Source organism: Pyxicephalus adspersus, chromosome 2 (genome assembly GCF_032062135.1).
Source record: "Pyxicephalus adspersus chromosome 2, UCB_Pads_2.0, whole genome shotgun sequence".
Taxonomy (NCBI): Eukaryota; Metazoa; Chordata; class Amphibia; order Anura; family Pyxicephalidae; genus Pyxicephalus; species Pyxicephalus adspersus.
In genome coordinates, this window is record NC_092859.1 from 113220963 (window position 1) to 113233423 (window position 12461).

Consider the following 12461-nt stretch of genomic DNA (forward strand, 5'->3'; position numbering starts at 1 on the left):
AAAAAAAAACTGTCTGAGACCAGAAGTTAAAATAGCAGTTTATAGGACAAAAGAGGTGACACTCCTACCATATTTCAGTGAAGATGGAGACTTTGTGCACTGTTGTAACATTCCTGGACTACTAGCCCATATGGGAGCACCAGAATACCGAGCAGAAGACCGGCAGCTTTTCATAGACAATTCCATTCGAAGTTTGAAATCTGTTTTACTGCATAATGGCAACTGCTATGCGTCAATTCCAATTGGTCACTCAACAAAACTTAAAGTGGAATATGAAAATATCGAAATGGACAAAAGCTTTGCTATCATGAACACCACTGGTCCATATGTGTTGATTTAAAAATAGTGAACTTCCTACTTGGACAGGAAAGTGGATACACAAAGTACCCATGTTTCATCTGCTTGTGGGATAGTAGAGCAAAGCAGGATCACTGGAAAAAAGTGACATGGCCTCCAAGGGAAAACATGAAAAAAGGTGCAGCGAACATCATTAACGAGCCAATGGTTGACAAAGAAAAAAAAAAAAAACATTCTCCCCCCATTACACATAAAGTTGGGATTAATGACGCAATTTGTTGGAGCTCTGAACAAGGACGATGATTGCTTCAAATACATTTGTAGATTCTTCCCTGGATTGAGTACTGAAAAATTACAAGCAGGAATATTTGATGGACCCCAGAATCAGAAACTGATAAAGGATTCAAATTTCAAAAGTTACATGACTGATACTGAAGCTTCTGCCTGGCACAGCTATGTCATGGTTGTCAAGAACTTCTTGGGTAACCATAAAGCACAAAATTATGAGGAACTGCTACACAACTTGCTTACTTTATAATTTTGCATTGTAAATGGACTCTCAATGCACAATAACAGAATGCAAGATTTTTTGTTTTTAAATTCAGCACACCACAACGCATAGGAGTGTGCTGCAATGAGCAGCAACACAAATTCATCAGAGCAACAATGCATTGGGATGTCATTTAAAAAGATGCTGCATGTAAAAAGGAATGGCACCACAATGTATTTCAGTACACATGTTACCAAAATACACTGCATTACAAAGCATGTTCCAGCTGCAAATGATCAAAAAAGGATGTTGTGGGAAAAAAATTTGAAAAAAACCCATTGGTTAATTGTTTGAAGGTTGCATTTGTACTTTACATGTGCTTACGATTGAACTGCAAACGGTACCTGGTATTTATGTAATTTTGTTTTTGTGATGGATATTTGTTGCCTGCACTTCTGGGTTCTAGTATGCAAATATCATGCTGTGCTTTTATAAGTGAAAGAAACTGGAGGCTACCCTGTTTGCACTTTGTGTCTGGAAATGCTAGTGGCTTGGCAGTCATGCTCATCCTCTGGTACCAATATTTTGAGTCACGGATTTGTAACAAATATGCAAGATGACACGTTCTGACTCAAAGTATGGCGGGTCATACATCAATATAACTGCCAGGCAGCAGTAAATGCAGTGTTTACAGACAAGCCAGTGATGCCATGCGGTCTGGTTCACAATAAGCATCGCATATTGGATATTAAAACACTAATTTATATTGAGTGACAAAACATTTTGAGTGGTGAGAGGTTAGAACCCCTGTGCTTGTCATTATGAATTGTTCTCTTTTATTATTTTGATCAACAGTGTCAAAAGGACTGAAACAGAGAGTAAATCAAAATGTTTAAGATGCCACCAGAACCGAAATAGTCTACAAGACAGAAAGTGAAGGGGGGTCTCCATAATGGGCCATTACAATTTTAATTTTCCCTTAACCCCAGTACAAATGATTGTCCCTGGAATAATCTTTCATGAGTGTACGTCGATTGTTCATCAATTTACTACAATGGATTAATGAATGTTGTCGAGGGACCAATATACAGAGATTTTCACAAGACGAAAAGAATGTACGAAACACTACTGTATCCAAGTTAAAAAAAAATGTTGCCTTTTTCATATACTTTACTACAAAATTCATGAAAAGGCATTATTTAAATAAAGGCTAACATTTGTTACACATGTGCGGACTAACAATGGAGTTATACAAAATAAACCTAGATTGCAAGCTCTTCTGGGCAGGGCCCTCTCCTCCTCCTGTGTCACTGAATCTGTCTGTCATTTGCAATGCCTATTTAATACACAGCGCTGTGTAATACGTTGGTATTATACTGTTTATTAATAATATTATTACAAAACAAACACATTCTGATTGCTGGCAACACCAAATCAAAATAAATATTTTTTTAAACTAGGCCTAAAATTGTTTTCATTAAGTAGCTTGGACAAGTGTGGTGCCACAGATATAGGAAAGGATTTGACATTAGCAAAAATAAATGTAAAACATACATTACACCTATTTCTGAAGAGGATATATAAGCTGCTACTTTGTATACTTAAAAAAAAAAAAAAAAAAAAAAAAAAAAACAGAAGAAAAACAAAGAGCTATGGTAATAAATAGTAATCATATCAACAAACAATAGTTCTCCTCTTTATGTACAAGAAAAAACAAAGTACATAGTGCCTAAAAAAGATTCACCGATGATCAAACAACACCTAAAAAGTAAAAACACACCATTGTGCAACTACCTATTGAACAGCAGCACCTCATGATTTGAAGATTAAAGAATGCTTATGGTTTCCTTGTATCCACTACTGGAAGATTAAAATGGAGGTTGTGTGTATAAACTTGTGATGATCAAGAGAGTGTGAGGACACCTAATTTGTTACCTCTTTGACAGGGTAGACAAAACAAAAAAAAAAAAATACTTCATAAGTAAAATATCCCAAACTTAAAAAAATATGTAAAACTCACACATTTCCATAGTGCACATATAACACTATATTAGACACTTGTAAAACTTCCAGACTGATACAACATAAAATGAAGGGATCTGTTAGGGCAGAGAGTATCCTGGTCATGACGTGGGTGTAACAAGAACATGATGACGTTATCTGGTTCCAAAATACCAGTTTCATTAGAGGGCTATATCATTTTTATTTATCTACTTCATTAAGGATTTTAATGTGGTTAAGTTGTTAGACTGTGGCAAACCCATACTGATCCCAACATCAAAATGTAGAATAAAATAGTAAACAGTCTTTAACTCTTCTTTGCATTACTCCTAATTTGGACCAAAAGTAACTTTTGGAACAGCAAACATTTCCAGATCCATGTCTATGTACTGAAGTATAGATGTTTTATCTGCAAGTAATTTGCATTATATTCATTTTTCCTATAACTTTTCTGCTCTTTAATACTTTACTCTATTGGTAGGCCCTAAAATGTGTAGGCCATGGGGAATGTGCTTTCAAGTACCTGGTGGGAAATCTGACTCAAACAATGACAATGTGGTAACATAGTAAGGGATCTGATCATCATTACAATGTCATAATATTATTTATAACAAGCTGTATACACTCCCCTAACTGCAGAACAATATTATTAAACATTTCTTGCCTAACAAGTTGATAATGTGTACTGCAAATGTTTGTATACTAACTAAAGAAATAGTGGGCTTTTACTTTTTTTAAAACTTAGCAGGAGCCCATGAATAAGATGTCAATATGTTCACTTCATTTTTACAATATTGGGTCATTCATCTTTTTTACCCTGGTACATGATTGTTATGATCATTTTCAATGCCCACAGTGCACATTATCTGCTCCTTTAGTAAATTAGCTCTAGTAAGAATACTGTAAAATTGTAACAACAAATACATAGTATACATTACAATACTTACCATGTGTTTCTTTCAATATAAAACAGATTGAAAACAAAGCACTTTGTTAGCTTGGTTATATGACAACATGTGCAGGTAATGGTGGGTGGTCAGAGTTTGACAACACTATTGACCATCACAAAACAGATTGCCAGCAGCACATACATACCAGACCAAAGCAAAAGTTTATCATGAACTTCTTCCTGAGAAAAGGAATCCTCAGCCAAGAGAGTAGAAGTAAAGGAATATGGTAAAGGAGATCCAAGGCAAATGTTGTATTTCAGGGATTCACAAGTGGTGGTCTTCTTGCACTTATCCATGTATAGGGATTCATTAAAGTGAATTTCTCCTGAAGCAGACATAAAGAAGCAATAGCAGATGCCCACAATCCAGCAGATCCAGGAGGAGAAGGACATGTTTGAAAGGTTGAGGGAGGAGGAAAACTATCTTCAAGATGGACACAAAGCACAAATGGCCCCAAAGCCCACACAGCTTTGTCCTCTCAATAGGATGGGTGCTGGTTTAGCCCAGTTTTGCAATCTGTTTCTTCCTTCATTCCCTCCAAAGAATCCCAAAATCCAAAGGAAAGTCCTGCAGGAGGCAGCTATGGGCTCCAATGTTCAGGCACGTCCAGGGGCCAGGCATGCATCGAATCGCTGCAAACAGTTGACTTTTCTCTTCCAGAAAACTTGCAGGAAAGGGATTTGTTGAGAGGAGTGGAAGAATGTAATCTGATCCAGGCTATGGGATCCCAGCCTCCCCTCCTCCTCCTCCTGCACTCCCAGCCTCCCTAGCTTTGCATCTCTCTTTATATCACACTTTGGAAAGTGTGTCTTTTCACCCCTTAGACACAACAGGTTCTGTGCTCACCTCTCTCCCAGGGCAGATGTTGGGATCTTCCTGCTTGCAGATTCATGAATTGTCCTAATAAAGGCTCCCTAAGCACAAGCTAGGAATGAAAGGGGCTCTGTGCACTCCATCCCCCCTTCCCCAACACACAAAGAGGAGACATGTTCCTCCAGGGTTTGCTCTCACTACAAATATACATGTCCTGAAATCCTACAGGTGGCACAAGGACTAGATTCCCTCTGTAGATAGGATTCATCTAAATGTAATCTTCTTCTTATAGTTCAGCTTAAAAGAGCAGTGCCTGGGCTAATGGAATGTGCCTGATGTAAGGAGCAGGAAAAAAACTTTCCCATTTCCCCTCCCCAAAATCTGAGACAAGGGGGAAGGTGGTGATTGGCAGGACAATGTGCTGATCACAGCATCATCTCTACAGTCATCTTAGCTTGGGAGAGTCATGCTGGGACATCTCATGGGGACTAGTTTGCTAAATTGGAATATCCAGCGCTTTCTGTTTGGAACAAAATATTTGTTTCATTATTAAAGGAAACCTGGGCTGAGAAAAAATGTGCTTCCAGTGTTGACTTCTTTCTGAAAACGCTAGTTTTGTGTCTGTCTGGCCACAATAGCCGGAGTCACTGACATTAGTCTTAACTTGTATTTATATAACACCAACCTATTACGCAGAACTTTACTCATATCACAAACTGTTCCTTTAAAGGAGCTCACTCCAAGCATGCAAGGGCCAATTCACATACATGCATAATGGAAACGCATTGTGCTTTGCAGTGCCATCCATTCCCATTCCTCAATGCATGCACTTGGTGCCTAGAGCTGCACTGTTGGACAATACTCTGTATTATGTTCTGGTAGCACCTAAAATTAGCTCTAGTCTTATTTTTAGAGTGCTGCGGTGGGTAGGCAGTGCATAGTAATATACAATGTAAATGTACATCCATTCACAGAAGCAGAGCATGTAAGGCTGTGCCCTTAATAAAGTCTGAAGAATTCTTGATCTCCATACTTACAGGTCAGTACTGACACCTTTGGATGAAACCAAAAGCCAGGTAACTAGAATTTTTAATTCAGCAATGGCAGCCCCATTTTCAGTATATATTGCCCTGTATGGATGTATTCCCCCAGAAATGTCAGTTTCTTCAAATGTTTGTGTGAATTTCTCATTAATGTATCGTTCAGCAATGCTGCTCTGCTCATCTGTATTTTTCTACCAAGTAGAGAAACTAAATAATCAGCATGACAGCCAGGAAGATAGCATTTTTAAGATAATTAAGTAATGACATAATCTCATAAGTTTTATTTACATAAATTCATTGTTTAGGCTACTTTATTGTAAAGAACACAGCAAAGTAATGAAATGTAACAATATATACAGAGGCTTCAGAAAGGATCCAGACCCCTTTTACAATTTTGTTATGTTGCAGCCTGATGACACAATTGTTTCATTTTTTTCTTTAATCTACGCTCAGTACATCATAATGACAAAGTAAAAACATAGTTTAAGACAATTTTTAGATTTATTAAAAGAAAAAAAAACTGAAATATAAACATTTACAAGTTTTTAGATCTTTTGCAAGAACACTTAAAATTTATCTTGGGTTACTCCTGTTTCTTTTAATTACTGCTGGGATGTTTGTGCACCTTGATTGAAATCTGCCTGTGGTAAATTACGCTGATTGGACATTTGGAAAGGCACAAATCTCTCTATAGAAGGCCTCATAGCTGACAATGCTAATCCATTTTATTCCGGATCCAGGATCCCAAACATAGAATATAAAAAACCTAAATCTAAAAGCACATCCTGCTAAGTCTTATCCTATCACTACAGCCCTTATAAATAGAATCAGGAGATATTGGTCTATATCATCACAGCTATTATTATAGAAAATGAGACAGTGTTAAGTTAATGCAAAATATATCTAGCATCAAAAGTGTGCACGCTTGATGAACAGCAGAAAACTACAATGTAATATGTGTTACCCAAATCAGCTCTTACACCTGTATACCCATATGGACCAGAGTCAATTTTACATTTTAGCTATGAGCCTGTTAATCCAGGCCTATTGATGTCTGATAATATTTCACAAAGTTTTTTTATATCATATATGCAATATAAAAAACAAATATGACAAAGTGAAATGTAAGCCCCCTTAATGCGTGATCATGCAGATATGAAGCAGGCCTACCTCAATACACTGCACTTTCAATAGCAACATTCATAATACCCTTCAAATTGCCATCACAAAAATATGTTCCAAATTTTATGTTTTAAAAATATTTGTGACAACTAAATATCATTATTGTAATAATACTTTATTTTATTGATATTTTTTGACTTGCAAAGTTGCTTTATCTGGCATCATATGCAGCTAATAGGTCACCCCTGTCATCCAGTATGCATTAACTAATGTATTTGAAAAAATTGCTTATTAGTTGTTCAGTACCTTAAAAGTCCCTCAATTTTACCACAAATACATTTTTATGGTAAATATTGGGACCTGGTACTTCTCAATAGACCTTCTGTTAAGTCAGAGAAGCAGTAGGACACAAATTTTAGGGTGAGGTGTTTTCTACTAACTCCATCATCTGCCCTATTGAGAATAAGCGCTAATGTCCCAACTGAACCCAACACCTCTTACTAGGCCCTAAATTACCCCAATCCAAGCACCCCCCCGGCAATAATTTTCTCCCCCACCTGTTTTGGGCACCATTACGCTTCCCCAGGTCTCTTTCAGGCGCCATTGTGATGTAGACCTTACGATTTATATAAGAATTAATCATAACATATACCACACACTTTTACCCCATACCAAAACTGACTTTTCTATTTATACCTTTTGTTTTCAAAATTGCCCCAGCGGGATCTCTGGGTTCAGGCTTGTGACCAACTGAACATTGTTCTACCAGATGTTCAAATGTAGTTTGACACTTGAGAAGGAAAATTATTTCATCCCTCCATCTTGTCTGTAGCCTCCATTTTGTAGCAGAACCATCCATGAGAAATATATCAAGAAATCTGACTTTACTGTGAAGAATTAAACAACTGCTTTGAGTTTCTTTTTTTTTTTTTTGTCTAAGTGTTATTTAAGAGAAGAGATTCCCAGGATATCAGGGCCATACATTGTTTCATTTATCACTCCAACCTTTAATTACTTTTCTGTACCACTTACTTTACTTTGTATAAATACCACCATCTATTCTGAAAAAAATCAAGACAATAGCCATATTTCGTTGTTCTCACACGTCAATAAAAATCTCCATCTATAGCAAGAAATCTCTGTTCCATCAAGAGGGACGCATGTTCAACTTTAACAATTATTTCACCTAGTGTTCTATGAGTACTGTTACTTTCCCCACTGGCTTGCTGAGCACTATTCTTCCATTCACTCTTTGTTGGGCACTATATATTTCTCCAAACCACTTTCAGCACTAAATTGCCCCTACCCCTTGCTATACATTATTGTTGTCCTATTCTTCCTAAAGCAGACTCCAGCATCTGGCTTTTTTCTTTTCAATGCCTACCTATGATAGGTATTTTTCCTAAGGAGCACTGATGCCAGGGCAAACCCTTCTGGTGGCAACAGGCCCTGTTTTCCCTGCACTGGGACATGTTTTTCTCCCTTTATTTACCAGCAATGTAATAGACACTATGACACATACCCCTTACTGCTGCACAATGTACACCATGTTCTGTATTGCATTGTTCTGACTGCAACACACAATATGTTGTGTGATGTGTTGTATAGACCTGTCCCCTGCACTCTTTACCTTATGTTGTGTATCGTATGTTTACCATATGTTGTATGTTGCATAGTCCTATCTAATTGCTGATTGCTGTGTATTTACAGCAAATCGGATGTAGGAAGACAAATTTCTCTCTGTGTATATTAATGTGATCCTTTAGGTTTGTGTAAGTCAGCTCTCATAGAACAGTAATTATGGAATATTTTGTAGGATTGTAGTAAATCATAGTTCTATAAACTAAATCAAATATTCAGCATAATCTAGTCTTTGCCTCTGTCACAGTCTGCAGGTTTTCCACATGCCCTCCTTCACTCAATGCTGCAAGTGGTGTATTGCTTTAAGGGAGGAAGGCAGCTTTAGGTGAGCCTGCTCTTTGTGCATTGTTGTGTACATTTACTTTATAAATACTGGGTATTATTTTTTTATTAATATTATTATAAATAATAGTAATATTAATAACAATAATAATCCTAATATATATTGGAACAAGAAGCATTTGGGGCAGAACCTCCTTGAGGCGTACAATAATGGGTCAATAGAAGACAATGAATATGAAAACAACATGGCCAGAACAAAACGCCACATTCCTTTTTTTGTATTTTTTTTTCTTGGGCTTCATTCATAACAGTGTGTTTGAAGTGTGTTGTAAGCAGGGCAAGCCCATGTGCCACACATGTGTTGCCTTGCTGTGCATCTGATTTTTTTTCTGGACCTTGATGTTCAGGATCCTGATAGAATGAATGGTTGTGAAAGGGCTCTTAAGGGGCCTCTACTGATCCTTGACAAAGAGTATGTTTTATTTATCAAACATTCAAATTTCTGTCAACTTTTTTTTTGCAGTCATTGTTCTGGCTAATAAAATTCACCCTTAGTATTATCCAGTATTTATATAGGGATGTCTTATTACATAGCCCTATATGTCACTAGCTGTCCCTCCAAGGAGCTCACAATCTAATGTCCCTACCATAGTCTTATGTCATTAACACAGTTTAAGGTCAATTTAGGGGGAGCCAATTAACCTAACATGTGCGAGGAAACATGGGGAGAACTTGCAAACTCCATGCAGATAGTGCCCTGAACGAGTTTCAAACCTAGGACCAACTGCTGCAAAGGCCAGAGTGCCAACCTCTAAGCCACAGTACTGCCATCTTCTGCATTTGATTTTGTGGCCATTGTCATCTAGACAGAAAGTGAGGAGAAATCCAAAATTTTACACTTGCCAACAGAACAGGAAGTTAGGTGTAATCTTCCATTGGGAACAAATGACAAAAATGGCTGTAGATTTGACTGAAGTAAAATACTTTGTGTCTCGTGCACCATACCTTGGGCCTGATTTATTAAAGCTCTCCGAGGCTGGAGAGAATACACTTTCATCAGTGAGGCTGCGTGATCCAGCAAACCTGTAATATATTTCTATAAAGTGGTTTGCTATTTGCTAGCAAATGTTTTGAATCCTGGACCAGAACCATTTCAGGTTTGCTGGATCACCCATATTCACTTGAAAGTGAATCCTCCAACCTTGTAGAGCTTTATTAAATCAGGCCCCTTGTGTCTACTATTCCTAATTAAAGAAAGCTGGTGACACAACTGAAGCCAATCAGTCACACTGTATTAGATGTAACAGAAGGGTTTGTAGAATGTAGAAAATGACTGTTGTAGTAATTACCCAATGAACTCTAAGATCATTGGGTAATTACTACAAATATCCTATTTAAACTAACTTTATCATATCAATATCAAAGCTGACCATATTTGCATGTGGAAATATATTCATCATAACCATAACTGGGTTTAGTGTTGCCTGATTGTCTAATTGCTTCATATTTGATCATTTTTAAATTAGACATAAGGTAATGATCAGCAGGGCCAGTAAATTATTCAGTAAATATTAAAAATAAAGGGACACTTAGGGGGCCCCATTGCTCCAGTTGCTTGGAAATGTGCCAGCTCAGCTTTCACAAAGATTCCTGCCACATTCTAACAGTCCACCGACTTATATGGAGTAAAAAAACATACCCACCTGCACATGCTTGTAGCTGGTATACAGTATAACATAAAACACTGTCAAAACAGAAGAGATTCAACAGCTGTATAATGTCAGAAGGAGCAGTACAACAGTACAGCCATACAAATTCTTCCAGTAAATGCCTCTGCTGTGCTGTACAATGCCATGCTATCCCGTAATGAAAAGTGACAGATTTTGCCGCAGTTCCTGAGATGTTTTAGTACTTCATGATATAACATGAATCATATCATTTTGGCTGACAGAGTATACTGAGAACTGCAGTTTTAAAAAATGTATCAAAGACTGCAAAAAAAAATCATGAAATACTGAATAGACAGTGTTTGTGTGATTATACATATTGATATATGAGCAGAGTCAAGAAGCCACACTGTGCGTGCTTCACCCAGATTGCTGCTGGGGTCCCAGTGATTGACCGCTTCCTTAGAATCCCTTATACAGTAACTGTTTACAGAAATACAGCAATGTTTATAGGATTGTTGGCCAGCTGTGTATTGTACTACATAGTGACCACTTTAAGATCTGTGCTACAAAAAAAAAAAAAAATACATGACAAGACGTTTAGTCTAATCTTTACAAATAGACCCAAAGTTCTCTTTCAGTTGAAGATAATTCCCATACCTATTATTATTATTATTATTATTATTAATAATAATTTTAAACAGGATTTATATAGCGCCAACATATTACGCAGAGCTGTACATTAAATACCTATTGATAGCAACCCTTGTTGTTCATCTGTCAAATGCCAAGGATATTTCTGTATACTCCAGCTCCATCATTTTCAATGACAAGTACCAAAGCTTAATGGCAAAAAAGAGTAGAGCTAAACCCGGGGCTCAATCTCATAGTACAGAATGGCCAACGTCTTAAACTGGACCTAAAAAAAATAATTGCAGCCAACTTATTATTTTTCGGATTTTCTTCACAATAAAGCTGGGCCAAAACCTAACTTGATGGTATTTAGTTTCTAAATCCTTAAGTATTGTAAACAATTGCTATGTTTTTTTAAGTAAAATATTATTTTAACAAATATTTTCCATTATTATATACATCCCAGTACTCCCTTTGTAGACAGTTGTCACCCTATAACTAATAAGGACCTATGTGGCAGAAGTATCAGGCATTATAATATTAAAAGCTGCACATTTATAAAGATTTAAATTATTAACATGAGATGTAATGAGTGTTTGTAAATATTCTTTAACTGCAATATGTGCAAAAAATAAAATAAAATAAATGCAGCAATATTGTATTTTAGAAAAATAAGTTCAGTATATCCAGGCACAGATATAACAAACTGCTGTATATGTGCAATTTGAAGCGCTGCAAATCAAACTGTGTATAGAGATTTGGAATGATTAAGCAGTGTACAAAACATGATGTGTGTCCTCTCACTGATGTCCTCTAGAGATTTGTTCTAGAACAGGACACACAAGAAGTCAATTTGGATTCATTCCATAGATTGTCTGCTGCTGTTTATATTCCCATCAGTATTCTTGATGAAACTGAGACCATTTTAGGGACTAACATGAAAGCTTCAAGAACACTTTGTTAGAAATTCGTTGCTAAGTGTTTGAGGAAAAGCAGGACAATAAGTTAAGACAATGCTACTTTAAAAGATCAAAGATACTCATCATTGGTGAAAAAGTAGTTATGGCAGTGTTCTCCATCCTATACAGTGAGTGCAATACACAACATTCATGCAGTACATACAATCAACATGCTAATCCAAGCTGCTGTGGTGCACCAGAATATGGATTGGGAAACTTGTAATGTTTGTCACAACAACAAGAAACATGGTGACATTTGTTTCAATGAAAATTATCTAAAATTGGATTTTCTCTTACTTTGCAGAATATTTTCACTGTTTGTTGTATTGATAAGAAATAAAGGGAACTCTACCAAGTGAGATATAAATCTAACAAAGGGACTGTGTCACTGAAATTTTATTCACATTAGGACTTGTTTCAATACCTGTGAGTTTGAAGCAGCTTAGAAGGAGGTCAAATCACTCTAAATTCTCTCAGAAGTATACTAAGAAGTATACAGATCTCAAATGCAACCAGAATGCAACTGAAAGCCCACAAGCCCATAGCCTGCTGACACAGGTGGA

General features: G+C 36.7%; 1 protein-coding gene across 1 annotated transcript in view; it reads right to left on the reverse strand.

Moving 5' to 3' along the window:
* The window catches only part of SMO (smoothened, frizzled class receptor), a 27913-nt gene extending 23033 nt beyond the window's left edge, over positions 1-4880 (reverse strand). The window contains exon 1 of the mRNA XM_072401895.1: positions 3884-4880. Coding sequence (XP_072257996.1) covers positions 3884-4130 — 247 coding nt within the window. The 5' untranslated portion in view covers positions 4131-4880. The remainder of the gene's footprint in view (positions 1-3883) is intronic.
* Positions 4881-12461: the final 7581 nt, after the last annotated feature.